Source organism: Elgaria multicarinata, chromosome 14 (assembly GCF_023053635.1).
Source record: "Elgaria multicarinata webbii isolate HBS135686 ecotype San Diego chromosome 14, rElgMul1.1.pri, whole genome shotgun sequence".
NCBI lineage: Eukaryota > Metazoa > Chordata > Lepidosauria > Squamata > Anguidae > Elgaria > Elgaria multicarinata.
Window position 1 is genome coordinate 28,681,368 of NC_086184.1, and position 14,477 is coordinate 28,695,844.

Below are 14,477 nucleotides of genomic sequence, written 5' to 3' on the forward strand. Positions count from 1 at the left end.
TGTTTCAGTGAGCCACGAGGCTGGGGACCCTCCAGCCATCAGGCGCCTGAATTTTGTTCGCCTGCTGATGCTTTACACCCGCAAGTTTGAGTGCACAGACCCGCGAGAAGCCCTGCAGTACTTCTATTTCCTCAGGTGGGCGCCTGCGGCCGCCGCGGCTTTGGGAAACGGCTGCTTTTGTTCTGATAGCTGCCGTGTAAAAATGGACCATCTGCCACACTTTCTTCCTTTCCGCTGTTCTTTTGCAGGAACGAGAAGGACAGCCAAGGAGAAAACATGTTCATGCGCTGCGTGAGCGAGCTAGTGATCGAAAGCAGAGAGGTACGCAGAAGTAGGCTGGGGGGCGGGTTTCCTCCCTGACTTAGGATGCCGTTTACCTTTCCCCCCCCAAAGACACGCCCAATACTGGGGAGGAGTTCAAGCCATGTTCCAGGAAACCCAGAAGTTCCTTGTCAGAGGTTCCAGAGTGGGTAAATCGGTGTCAAACAGCATTCCCTACAAGACAGCTCCGCCCCCCTACTGATCTAGCGCTGTGGAGTGCAGAGACGAGGGAGTGCTGATACATTCTGGCGGGCACTCCTAGTTTATGGGAAGGTGGGCATGGGGTGGGGTGGGCGATTGTGTGTTTCAACAAGCCGGCCTTGTGGGTTTTGGATTCGCTGTAAAACATGCTCCGGAATCCTGTGCCGTGCCTGGGTTTTCCGTGACAAATGAATTGCAGTCCCCCAGCAGACAAGTCCAGGTGTAAAAGATCCCCTGAAGGGAAACAGCCGGGACATCACTTTCCATGCACCATATATGCTGGTTGGGGGATGACGGGAGTTGTAGTCCCAATGCGTCAGGAGGACACCGGGTTGGGGAAAGTGGCTGCGAAGGCTTGGAAAGACCCCAACCGTTTAGAAGCAACCGTTTAGAACCGCCTGCCCCCCATGCCCAAATTGTAGTTTGCCACGGCTTCCAGTTAACATAAGAAGAGCCCTGCTGGATCAGACTGAGGGTCCATCTAGTCCAGTGCTCTCTTCACACAGTGCCCGAACCACTGCCCATGGGAAACTCACAAGCAGGGAATGAGTGCAGCAGCAGCAGCAGCAGCAGCCCCTGCCCATGTTCCCCAGCAACTGGTGTACAGAGGCATAACACATCTGACATTGGAGGGAGCAGAAAGGAGGGTCTTTGAATACATCCGGTGTGGCTTACCGAAGGCCATGGAGTGGCTGCTTCAGGACTGAGAAGAGATTGGCACAAAGGATTCCCAGGTCCTCTTATAGCCCATGTGGCCCAGTGAGGAAATGGAGATATCTCAGCTCGTCCACGGACTCTGTTGGAGAACGTAAGAAGAGCCCTGATGCTGGATCAGACCAAGAGGTCCATCCAGTCCAGCACTCTGTTCACGCAGTGGCCAGCCAGCTGTTGACCAGGGAGCCACAAGCAGGACAGGGGTGCAACAGCACCCTCCCACCCATATTCCTCAGCAACCGGTGTGAATAGGCATACTGACCCTGATTGATTGATTGATTGATTACATTTATATACCGCCCCATAGCCAAAGCTCTCTGGGCGGTTTACTGGAGATAGCACATTGCCATCAGGGCTAGTAGCCATTGATAGCCTTCTCCTCCAGGAATTTATCCAACCCCCCCTCCCTTTAAAGCCATCCAAATAGGTGGCCATCACGACATCTTGCGGTAGTGAGTTCCATAGTTTAACTATGCCAATCAGTAAACAGCTCCCGTCCCCCGGCTCCCTTCCCTGCAACGTTGACATCAATGGGCATCTATCCATTCTCAGGGTCCAACTGGAACTTCATCCATTGTCCCACAAGCAATGGAACAGCCCTGCACCTCAGTAGATCTCTGGCACGATGGAGGCCAAGTTTCCCCAACGGGGTGGTCCTCCAGGTGTGTCAGATTGCCATGCTAGCTGCGAAGTATGGAAGTCGTCGACCCAACACATCTGGACAGCACATTTGGGGAAGACTGCTGTAGGCAAAGAATTCTCTGACAAAAACGAGATCAGCTCCAATTTCTTTCATTGGGTCTTTCGACCTCCAGTGGTAACACTGAGCTGTTGGATTTCAAAGCGGACAGGGAGCCAGTGGAGGCGGGTGGCTCCGATGTCAGTGGGGTGGTGAATCCGCCCTGGGTTTCAGTCAGGACTTTAAGGGAGCTATCCAAGTTGCAGAGCAATCCATTAGATTTCTGACTGAAACCCGGAGCGGATTCACCACCCTGCTGACATCGGAGCCACCCGCCTCCACTGCAGGAAGCTAAGGTGAATTCTCCATCCCTTACATTCTTAGGTCCGTCTCCTTAGCTCCTAGTGCTGTCGTGTTACAGCCAATGTAGGCCTGGCCGTTCTGATGTTGGAGTAATGCACACCTGATGCCACTATGGGGTATGAAAGCCATGCTGCTAAGTACCGCTAGAGTTGCCCTGGAATCTTTACCACATCCTTTCTAACTTTGCTCTGTTTTTATTTCCACCGGTAGTTTGACATGATTCTCGGAAAACTGGAGAATGATGGCAGCAGAAAAGTAAGTTCAGACGTAGTCCGTCCCGTCCCCTTGTGCCGATGGCTACCGTAATTCTTTGATTGTAAGACGCCATCGATTGTAAGACACACACTACCACCAACAGAAAAAAAAACCTAAGACACACCCACGATTCTAAGATGCACCCCATTTTTAGAGATGTTTATATGGGGGGAAAAGTGTGTCTTAGAATCGAAGAAATAGGGTAGTTGGGCAATGATCTAATTCTTGTCTTCGTAGCTTCCTCTTTTGTTTCCCAGTATTGAAGCTTAATACCTGCGTTGCTGTGTTCAGTCTGTCACCTACGCTGTCTGGACAAAGGGGGGTTGAAGGGGACTGTAACTTTAGTGCAGAAGTATTCTTGATCTGCAGATCAAAAGGGGCAGAAGACCCTCGTGGTTAATTTTGGCTTTTCAAAAATGTGACGATTCTGATTCAGTAGAAATCAGAATGATCAGGGGTCTGGAAACAAAGCCCTATGAAGAGAGACTGAAAGAACTGGACCTGTTTAGCCTGGAGAAGAGAAGATTGAGGGGAGACATGAGAGCACTCTTCAAATCCTTAAAAGGTTGCCACACAGAGGAGGGCCAGGATCTCTTCTCGATCCTCCCAGAGTGCAGGACACGGAATAACAGGCTCAAGTTAAAGGAAGCCAGATTGCGGCTGGACATCAGGAAAAACTTCCTGACTGTAAGAGCAGTACGATAATAGAATCAGTTACCTAGGGAGGTTGTGGGCTCTCCCACACTAGAGGCCTTCAAGAGGCAGCTGGACAACCCTCTGTCAGGGATGCTTCAGGGTGGATTCCTGCATTGAGCAGGGGGTTGGACTCGATGGCCTTGTAGGCCCCTTCCAACTCTGCTATTCTATGATTCTATGATCGGGTGTCCATTTAAAGCAGGTGGGCGACATCTGGGGATTGCCTCCCCGTGAACCCCACCTGGGATTGCCACCGCTGTGGAATCTGCTGCTGAAATTCAGCGCTATAGCAGCAAAAAAGTGGCGATCTTGCTTGAAAACCACACTTGGTTCAGGAGCGCAATTCTGCTTCCAAACAAGGCGTCTTGTTCATAAGCAAAATCGCCACCTTTTTTTCTGATGCAGCAGCAAATTCGGCAGGAGCGGTGGGAGCTGCAGAAAAGGCCCCAGGGGTGGACAGCCACAGGCAGGCCAGATCTGGCCTGGTTTTATTGAAGACTTCTTAAAAGCTTCTACCTTTCATTTGACTCCAGGATTGTCCACTGCTTATAAAACCGGAGAAGGCTCTAAATGAAATACCTAAATCTTAACTGTGTTTTTGAACTTGGTTTGTCATGTTGTCTTGACAGGCTGTAATTTCTTTGTCCTGTGATACTGATACCTGCAAAGTCATGTGTTTATATGTAGTTTTTTAAAATCCATAAATAAGAAGCAAAAAGAACAAGAAAGATCAGGACCACTGCATCTGCACCACGAGCCCAGTGGGTCTCTGCATTTTTCCAGTTGGAATTTACAAAAGAAATTAGCCATAATCTTGCATGCAGATATTTTGTTGCCATGTTCAAAGACCATTCCAGGAGTTTGCAACAGCTTCGGTATCCGCGCTTTTTAATTCCGCTTTTTTATCTCCATTTTATCTTCTTTCATCAGCCTGGAGTGATTGACAAGTTCACTACGGACACCAAACCAATTACTAATAAAGTTGCTTCTGTGGCAGAAAGTAAAGGGCTGTTCGAAGAAGCAGCCAAACTTTATGACCTTGCCAAGGTAAGCAGGTTCTAATCATTTCCCAGCCACGACGTCTATCGAATTGTTAAAGCGGCCAGTGTTAGCTGGCAGGTGCTGTGTCCTCTTTTGCAACATGAACTGCACTGGCCACACTTGGAGCAAGTCCAGCCTCTCAATCAAACTGTGTTACTGTTTTTATATTTATTTTAATTACCTGGCTTTTTAGGGTTCCTGCTCTACCCTGAATAATTTATCTTTGCGGAGCGCGAAGAACCTGTGGTTCTAAATTTTAATTTGTAAATCAGCCTTCCCCAACCTAGTGCCCCGCAGGTGTGTGGAATTGGCCGGGGCTGATGGGTGTTGTACAACGTCAGGTTGAGGAGTAGAGGGCCACACAATAGCTTTCCAAGCACTGGAAGAAGACCTGTGTTTGAATGCTACGTTCCCCAGCAAATAGTATACAGCCTTCAGTACTGGAGGGAATATATAGCCAACGTGACCTTACTTTCCATGAACTTGTCTAATCTCCTTTAGTTGGTGGCCATCAACATCTCGCAGTAGCAAAACCCATAGTTTAACTTTGCCCTGTGTGAGTAAGTACTTCCTTTCATCTGTCTGGAATCTCCCACCATTGAGCTCATGAGAAGAGAAAAATATCTTTTAAACACCTGAGTGGTTGTGATATGTGAACCAGACCATAGTGGTTCTGCGTATCCAATAAACATTTGTATCCTCTCTCTTATTCTGCAAGAGGTATGCACATTTTATTCCATTCTTTGTCATTTATTCTGGGTTTGTCAGCTGTATCATGAAGGAGGGACAAACTACTGAAAATCTTACTCAGCTGCTTCCCTGCCTTCTGAGACTTCACCAGCCATAGCCCTTGAGGACTAGAAACTGCATTTTTTTTAAAATGCAACTTGAGGATCTTAAGAAGGTGAATTCTGCACCAACTCTTAATTGTGCGTTTTTCCTCCACACCCACCGAATTACACCGTACACCTCCTACCACATGCAAGGCGTCTTTTTCTTAAGGCGTCTCCCACATTTTTGTAGACTTTTGCCAATGCCGATCTCAATTTTTTAAGTCAGTTCCCGCATTTTACAAAGAAGACCCCCTCTCCTCTTCCCCCTTCCCATAAGGAGTGTCTTACTGTATCTGTCTGCCTCTCTTTAAACATTGTTCTAACCACTCCGCAATACTTCCTTTTCCGGTTTGTGCATTCTTCAGAACCCAGACAAAGTGCTTGAGCTGATGAACAAGCTGCTGAGTCCCGTGGTCTCTCAGATCAGCGACCCCCAGTCAAACAAGGAGCGGCTGAAGAACATGGCGCACTCCATTGCCGAGAGGTGAGAGCGAGGGCTTGATCTCTCCTGCCTTTTCCAGCTCAGCCAAGATTTCTCGACCTTGCTCACCCTCGCTTGAGACATGTCTGTAACAATGCTGCATTCAGCGAACAGACACAGATCTGGAAAGGGCCCCTGACTGCTGCTTTTTTTCTTTTTTCTTTAATGGCTGAGTGTTCCAGACTTCTTCAACCCAATGAGCTTGCCCGGGGTAAAGAAATATTAACACTGGCACAACGGGAGAAGACAAAGTACGCAGGAGCGTGGATGCAGAGATGTAATCTGCATCGCTTACAGTTAACGAGCTCACTCGCTCTGGGTGCGGTGAAAAATGAATTAATGCAAGGCTCCCATCAACCCAAAGCCGCCGTCACCCCCCCCACCCTGCAGAAGAACCGCCCCCCCCCCCAGCCATGAAAAGCCCCTGTTGTTCCGCATCAGTTGAGAGCGGTTTCTGATGTGGAACAGGGGGTTCTTCCTCCCCTAGTCCTGGTCCCGTCTTCTCCACATCAGCAGCGTGATCTTTTAATCTCTCTCCCGCACCCAGAACTCCCTGCCCCGTTGCTTCCAGCTCAGCTTGGTTTTAGTTCAGGCCTCCATCGCTCAGTGGTAGAACAGGTGCTTTGCGCACGAAAAGGTTACAAATTCAATCCCTGGCATTTCCACGTTTTTTTAAAAAAAAAGAATTCGGTGACATGAAAGACCTCTGCTTGCCTGGGGAGTGAAGAATTGGATTAGACAGACAAAATAATCTGACCTTGTGTAAGGTAGCTTCCTATGTTGTTTAATTACATTTTTTAATAAACAACCAACAGGTAAATACATCAGACACATACTTCCTTTGATTGTTGGTCCTATATTGGAGCGTGTTCAGAGGAGGGCAACCAGGATGATCAGGGGTCTGGAAACAAAGCCCTGTGAGGAGAGACGGAAAGAACTGGGCATGTTTAGCCTGGAGAAGAGAAGACTGAAGGAAGACGTGATAGCACTCTTCAAAGATTTAAAAGGTTGTCACACAGAGGAGGGCCAGGATCTCTTCTCGATCCTCCCAGAGTGCAGGACACGGAATAATGGACTCAAGTTAAAGGAAGCCAGATTCCAGCTGGACATCAGGAAAAACTTCCTGACTGTTAGAGCAGTACGACAATGGAATCAGTTACCTAGGGAGGTGGTGGGCTCTCCCACACTAGAGGCATTCAAAGAGCCAGCTGGACAACCCTCTGTCAGGGATGCTTCAGGGTGGATTCCTGCATTGAGCAGGGGGTTGGACTCGATGGCCTTGTAGGCCCCTTCCAACTCTGCTATTCTATGATTCTATGAATATCTAACAAGTTGGGGAGGGGGGGGAGAGTTGTGGTCCAGTTCATGTAATGCATTCCCAGCTATTTCAGCCTAAATGGTTTCTCCAGAGTTGACCATGGGAAGCTGGTGGGTGCAGGGAAGCTATATTAATATTTGCTGGTTCATTTCTTTTGCTTCCATCTGATAATAAATGATTCTATATTGCGCCTCCACTTTGCTGCTATTTCTAGCCTGGCTGCAGTCCAAATACAGGCTAACTGTTCTTTTATGTTTCAATTTTGCTTTTGTCCCATGGCATAGTGATATTAGCCCGGTAGGTACAGGGAGCTCTATGCTTTGCTAAGCCACATCTCTAGCATACTGAACAACAGCCTCCAAGCAGACAATCCCCTTAGCAAACGAACCCCCTGGGGGCGAAGGCTTCCAGCACCCTGGCTGGACGCAGAGAGAGTTGGCATCCCACGACTGGCACAAAGCTCATCTTGGGCTGGGGGAGGGATGATTTTTGGTACAGTGTGGGGTAGTGATTAAAGTGTCGGACTGGGAGTCGGGAGATAGAATCATAGAATCGCAGAGTTGGAAGGGGCCTACAAGGCCATCAAGTCCAACCTCCTGCTCAATGCAGGAATCCACCCTAAAGCATCCCTGACAGATGGTTGTCCAGCTGCCTCTTGAAGGCCTCTAGTGTGGGAGAGCCCACAACCTCCCTAGGTAACTGGTTCCATTTTCATACTGCTCTAACAGTCAGAATGTTTTTCCTGATGTCCAGCTGGAATCTGGCTTCCTTTAACTTGAGCCCGTTATTCCATGTCCTGCACTCTGGGAGGATCGAGAAGAGATCCTGGCCCTCCTCTGTGTGACAACCTTTAAGTATTTGAAGAGTGCTCTCATGTGTCCCCTCAATTTTCTCTTCTCCAGGCTAAACATGCCCAGTTCTTTCAGTCTCTCTTCGTAGGGCTTTGTTTCCAGACCCCTGATCATCCTGGTTGCCCTCCTCTGAACACGCTCCAGCTTGTCTGCGTCCTTCTTGAATTGTGGAGCCCAGAACTGGACGCAATACTCTAGATGAGGCCTAACCAGGGCTGAATAGAGAGGAACCAGGACCTTACATGATTTGGAAGCTATACTTCTATTGGAAAAGGAAAGGAACCTCTCGTGCAAGCACTGAGTCATTACTGACTCTTGGAGGGATGCCAGCTTTCGCTGACGTTTTCTCGGCAGGCCTTATAGCGGGGTGGTTTGCCGTTGCCTTCCCCGGCCGTTATTACCTTTCCGCCAGCTAACTGGGTACTCATTTTACCGACCTCGGGAGGATGGAAGGCTGAGTCGACCCGAGCCGGCTTCTTGAAACCAGCTTCCGCTGGGATCGAACTCAGGCCATGGAGAGAGTTTCAGCTGCAGAAACTGCTGCTTTACCGCTCTGCGCCACACGAGGCTCAATATACTTCTATTAATGCAGCCCAAAATAGCATTTGCCTTTCTTGCAGCCATATCACACTGTTGGCTCATATTCAGCTTGTGATCTACAACAATTCCAAGATCCTTCTCGTTTGTAGTATTGCTGAGCCGGGTTCTAGTCCCCACTCAGCTGTGGAAGCCCACTGTGTGACTTTGGGCCAGTCACAGACTCTCAGCCCAACCTACCTCACAGGGTTGTTGTAAGGGTAAAATATGGAGAGGAGGAGGATTATGTACGCCACTTTGGGTGGGTTCCTTAGAGGAAAAATGGTGGGATATAAATCCAATTAAGACTACTACTACTACTACTACTACTACAGATAATAATAATAATAATTAATAAATAAATATCGACCATTAACTTGCTTGCTAGCCCCCAGCTGTTCGCTATTCTTCCAGTGCCTGCCCCGCTTTCCCCTCCCAAGTACAGTGTGGGTGAATAACAGGAGACGATCGGTTCACAGTAGCTTTCCCCAACCTGGCACCTTCTAGATGTGTTGGATTACAACTCCCATTGTCCTCAGGGTTGCTCTAAGGATTGCCGTAAAGACTGTTGTGATGATGGATGGGACGGAAGCGCTTTGAAGTGTAAAACGCTAGATATATTGCTTTTATATTGTATTTTATATTATGGTTTTATACTGTTGTTTTATACTTTGAATGGTTTTGATTTTTGTGAACCGCCCAGAGTGCTCCGGCTATTGGGCGGTATAGAAATGTAATTAATTAATAAATAAATAGTATTATGCATTCATTCTAGGGACGTGGCCTTTTTACTGAACCGCCTACGAATAGGAATGTGCTTTGCTACGGTAGTTGGTGCAGCCCTTGACACAGATTAAACACTCTTTGTTTTACTTCTTTTTTCCAGGTATAAAGCACAGGGGATAAGTACAAAGAAGCCCATTGACTCTACGTTCTACCTTCTTTTAGACCTGATTACCTTTTTTGATGAATATCACGCCGGTCACATCGACAGGGCCTTTGACGTAAGTTTCGTATTTTCCTTTGAGAATATAAGGATGGAAGAGGGTCTGAGAGTCATCCAGCCCACTTCCCTGTCCTCAGCCAGGTGCTCCTCAGAAGCTCACAAACAGAGAAGTCAAAAGGCCTAGGAGGACATCATTTCCCCTTTGCATTTTTCTGGGCTTCCACCACACTCCCCCCAATTGTTCTGGGTTATTTCCTCCAGGCTTTCACATCTCTATTCACAAACATGGCGTGATGGAGATAGCTGTTCCCTGCTGATTATCTGTACCATAACGCTGGGCTCAGGCAGCCAAAGAAAGCCAGCAGGGTCGAAATAAAGGGGCAAGTGTTTGGGAGGCAAGGAAGCCACCCATTATAACAGGGATGCAGAACCTCTTTCAGCCCGAGGGCCGAATCCTATTTCAGAAAAGCTCTGGGGGGGGGGGGGGCATGTTCTGGTAGTGGGCGGGGCTAAACATAAAAGGGGCAGGGCTGAATATGTTAGCTTAACGCTCTCACTGCCAGTAACAAAGCCTTTGGAAGTGGTATCTTAACCTTTTAGACTGGGTGTGGGGAGGAGTAAAAGAAAAAAGTTCAGCACCTAGATAGTTCCTTGAGAGTTCTGGCTGAAACCCAATTTGGTTTCACAGCCCCACTGAAATCGAAGCCACCAGCGTCATCTGATAAAGCCAACCACCCAACAATAGGTGTTTAGGGGAAGGGGGTGTGGCTCTCTGGGAAGCCTCAGAAGGCTGCAGTGAGACCCCAGGTGGGCTGGATATGGTCCTTGACCCACCCAGATTTGGCCCCTGGACCTGAAGTTCTATGCCCCTGCCTTATAAACCCAGGAGCCCGTGGTGCAAAATTCACTCTGGCCTGACTTGGAAGTCTTTATCTTCCAGTTCAGGGGGAACCAGTGAGCTGCCTGGTGGGGCAGAGTCACCCCAGAGCCTCTGAACACGTCATGACCAGTAAATTTTGACCTACAGCCCCAGGTATCTGAACCTGTAGTAAACTCACACAGCCGATGGGTGATGATGGAATATCACGTTTATTAAGAACATACCAAGAGTTTATATACCATTCTGTACTCCTTCAATTTCCCCCTCCTCCTTGGGTGAGTCATCATTAATTGTCACTGTTTGAGTAAGGTAATGAATTTTTCTCATTACCGGTGTTTGCTAACTAGCTCTCTTACCCTGTTTGTTCCCCGGATTAAGCTGGAAGTCAGAACATGACGCACTGCTCTTAGACAATTGACAATAGGGAGATAAAGGAGTCTGTCACATCCACCCTTTTATCTCCAGACAGTTTGCTGTCTGCAAAGACTCCAGGCGTTGTGACATCCCCACATGAACCCAGACCTTGAAGGTTCCTGGTTTTAGGTACAGCAGTTTACAAATATTTACAAAGGAGTGCTTTCTCTTGGAATATTGAGATTCCATGTTTGACAGTCCTGGCTAATGGCTTCAGAAAGAACTCTCCTCTGTCCATTTGTTTAATCTTTTTTTTTTAAGCCATCCAGTTCGCACATCACAGTTGAGGTGAAGTTGTTCCTGGATTATACCAGTTCAGGCTACAGGTGGAATTGCAGGGGGCAGGTGTTTAAATGGTTTTTTTTCCATATTAAAAGCAACAACAACCCAACATATGCAACTCCTTGCACATAGAAAGCTTGATGTCAGCGGAACTAAAACCTCTTTCCACTATATGCTAGTTTTCTATATGCAGGGAGTTTTTCCCCCCATGGGGATGCATTCAACCATGTAATTTGCCCCCCATCCTCCTCCTGCCTTACTGGAGTTTGAAGTGGTACAGTCCAGGCTCTGCTTTATCACCTTATCTACTCTTTATATGAATTATATCTAAGCTAGTGGCCATTATTTCATCTTGCCATTAGCTAATTATGCGTTGTGTGGAAAAATCCTTCCTTTTGGAATGGAGACATGATTGTGAAAGTATTAGTGTGGCAACAGTGATTTAAAAAACGTTGCTTTCTTAACAATCAAGAGGAACTTCGAAGAGGTAGCCCCATATCACGGATACGGAACACGACCTCCAGATGTTGTTATTATTATTATTATTATTATTTATTTATATAGCACCATCAATGTACATGGTGCTGTACAGAGTAAAACAGTAAATAGCAAGACTCTGCCGCATAGGCTTACAATCTAATAAAATCATAGTAAAACAATAAGGAGGGGAAGAGAATGCCAACAGGTACAGGGAAGGGTAAGCAGGCACAGGGTAGGGAAAAACTAACAGTAGAAAGTAACAGTAGAAGTCTGGACTGCAACTCCCATCAGCCCTTTGTCAACACAGCCAATAGTGAAGGATAATGGAAGTTGCAGTCTAACAACATCTGGATGACAACATGTTCCCCATCCCTGGTATGGGGCGACCTCTTCTAAGTTCCTGTATTGGGGGCAGTTCATGAACTCAGCACATGTGTATAAGCAAAGGAGGATAGGTGGAAATGTAATCAATTTGCGGGGTGTAGCTTGATGAACTTCCCTCGGTTCAGCCACGCAGACTTTGGTCCGTTTTCCTCTGTGGAGCCTGGCTCGGTCTGCAACAAGTCCAGGCAGGCAGGTTGTGGCTTTTCCCTGTTTTTAATTTGTGCAAAATTTGCGTGACTTGCGCAACTCTCAGCCATAATTTCTGCAAAGTTTGGCTGTAAGTCGTACAAATCTCGCCGCCGAAAATATGCAAACTGTTCCCGGGGTTCATGGGGAAAGCTGCAGCTTGGCCTGCAAATGCCAGCCGGGTCGGGCACGGCGCGGAACTCTGGCGAGCCGAAAAGGAACGGGTTTGCCAGTGCCGGACATCCCTAACCACACAAACACGGTATCTATACTCTGTGTGTGTGTGTGTGTGTGTGTGTGTGTGTGTGTGTGTGTGTTAAAAACAAACAAACCTATTCTAGCCTATTCTTATTCACGTGTCTTTCCTTACAGATCATTGAACAGCTAAAACTGGTCCCCCTGAGTCAAGAATACGTGGAAGAAAGAGTAGCGGCCTTCAGGAATTTCAGTGATGAAGTAAGGAAGCAGGCATTTTGTCCTTCCCCCTTCCTCTTCCAGGCAAGCACATCAAGACACCTCTGATGCTGAGGATTGAAGGTGCCTCTGCCTCTACTCAGGGTGCTTTGCCACCACTGATTCCCCCCCCCCCCCCAATGCAACTATAGAAGTTTAGGACTAACGGACGTGGTAGAGCCTGCTTGGCTCATTTTTTGCAGCGTCGCTTGGAGTCTCTCAGGTGTGTGGTGAGCATCTGCCACTCCTGTGTAGACCTCCCCAACTCTGCCCAACAGAGAGTACCGGGAACTTCCGCCTGCCCGCAAATTTATTTATTTATTGGAATTCAATACTGCTCAATAACCAAAGCTCTCTGGGATGTTCCTCATTCCAAATACATTTATTTATTTATTTATTTATTTATTTTATTTACAATATTTATATATCGCTTCCCATGCAAAAGTTTTCAGAGCAGTAAAAAATACATCATAAAATACAATATAAAAATGTAAACGTTTAAAACTACGGTACAAAAGCACAACCCCAAATCAAACCCGGCAGCAATGCAGAGTTTTAAATTACAAATTACAGGTTTCAAACCACAGGATACAGGTTTCAAACCACAGGACTCAAAGGCCTGGGGAAATAAAAATGTCTTCCCCTGGCGCTGGAAACAGCACAATGTAGGCGCCGGGCCATCGCAAAATGTGGTCACACTTCACAGCTTAGAAGAACTACGTTAAGCCGTGGCTATTTTGTTTGAGGACAGAAAAACTGTCCTGGAGAAATGGTTGCCCGCCTTTGTCGGTAACCTGGAGGAAGATTGCGGCTTCTGCCAATAGCTATGACTTGGAGCTCCGTGTGGCTTTGACGTTGTGGAGCCCCAGACCCACAGAGCTTCACACAAGCTTGAGGGATGCCCCATTCCCCCACCGCCACCCTAATTAAATGTTCCGCATGATCAACCCTAATGTCTAGCGCTAAAGAGAATGAGGCCGCCTTGCTTGAGTGGAGCATTTTGTACCCACTTGTATACCAGCCTCTAACTTGGGTCAATTTCCACTCTGGATTGCTAACATGCCTGAATGGTGAGATCAGACTACCCTGCCTGCAGTCCGGGTACGTTCTTTCAATTTCTGTGTCAATTTCTTATGGAATTAAAACCAAAAAATCCATTAGGAAAACGTTTGTTGCTGCCTAAGGGGACTGGTGTAATCGCCCCTATTGTTTTTCTGTCGAAAGTGATATACTTGGGGTGGGTGGCAAATCTCTTCCTCTTATTTAAGAAAGTGGAATCAAAAGTTACCTGCAATCTTTTCTACACATCTTAAAGAGGGCTTGTCGATAAGATAATTGTTTCGTGCTGCGAATTGAACCTGGAGATAAAAGGCCTGTGGATGGATGAATGGTTTTTTTCTCTTTTCTTTTGTTGCTTCAAGTCTCAGAAGGTATTGATTTTCCCCGAGTCATCCATTTTGTAGGCTTTCAGCCAGAAGCCGCTTATCAGTAATCATTTGCCTCTGGACTGATTGGTCACAAAAAACAATCCCAGCGGTTTGACATTATTGGAGGCGAGTTCTCTTCAGCATGCTAATCCAAGCTCAGAGCTCCTACCTGATCTGCAAAAAGGTGAAATTCCCGCCTCTCATTCCCTGATTATTAGGGAGTGGATGGAGTCTCCTTTTTTGTTCTGCATGCTTTTCTTTTCATTCCTAATTAGGTTTTTTCTTAAATGAAGAGATCCAATTTTAGCAGAGCCTAACTTAATCCAAGGCTTCATTCCGAAACCTGTTTTCAGTGTTCTGTAGTGGGTGGTATTTATTTATTTATTACACCACCCAATAGCCGAAGCTCTCTGGGCAGTTCACAAAAATGCGCTATTACTGTGGTGCTTGGTCTTCTGCCTGACAAGGACAGCCTCAAAGCTGCTGTAAGCATCTGATCCAGATCCTGGTTCCCTCATTTTATACGTAATTGAATGTGGAATAGCCCAGTGTTTGGGGGTTAGTGAGAACATTTGGAATTTTGAGGGAGTGTTGTGGGCATTCTCGCAAAAATGCCACCCTAGTGGAGTATTCCCATTCATAAATAACCACGACGACGATGATGATGATGATGATTGGTGGGAGATCCAGGACAAA

General features: G+C 47.1%; 2 protein-coding genes across 2 annotated transcripts in view; one reads left to right on the top strand and one right to left on the bottom strand.

The window, feature by feature from the left end:
* POLR2C (RNA polymerase II subunit C) overlaps positions 1-14,477 on the bottom strand; it is a 202,127-nt gene that overhangs the window by 117,579 nt on the left and 70,071 nt on the right. The gene's annotated exons all lie outside the window — the stretch shown is intronic.
* The window catches only part of NUP93 (nucleoporin 93), a 113,370-nt gene that overhangs the window by 96,294 nt on the left and 2,599 nt on the right, over positions 1-14,477 (top strand). The window contains exons 14-20 of the mRNA XM_063141080.1: positions 9-135; positions 249-321; positions 2,489-2,533; positions 4,160-4,276; positions 5,469-5,587; positions 9,216-9,333; positions 12,274-12,357. Coding sequence (XP_062997150.1) covers positions 9-135; positions 249-321; positions 2,489-2,533; positions 4,160-4,276; positions 5,469-5,587; positions 9,216-9,333; positions 12,274-12,357 — 683 coding nt within the window. The remainder of the gene's footprint in view (positions 1-8; positions 136-248; positions 322-2,488; positions 2,534-4,159; positions 4,277-5,468; positions 5,588-9,215; positions 9,334-12,273; positions 12,358-14,477) is intronic.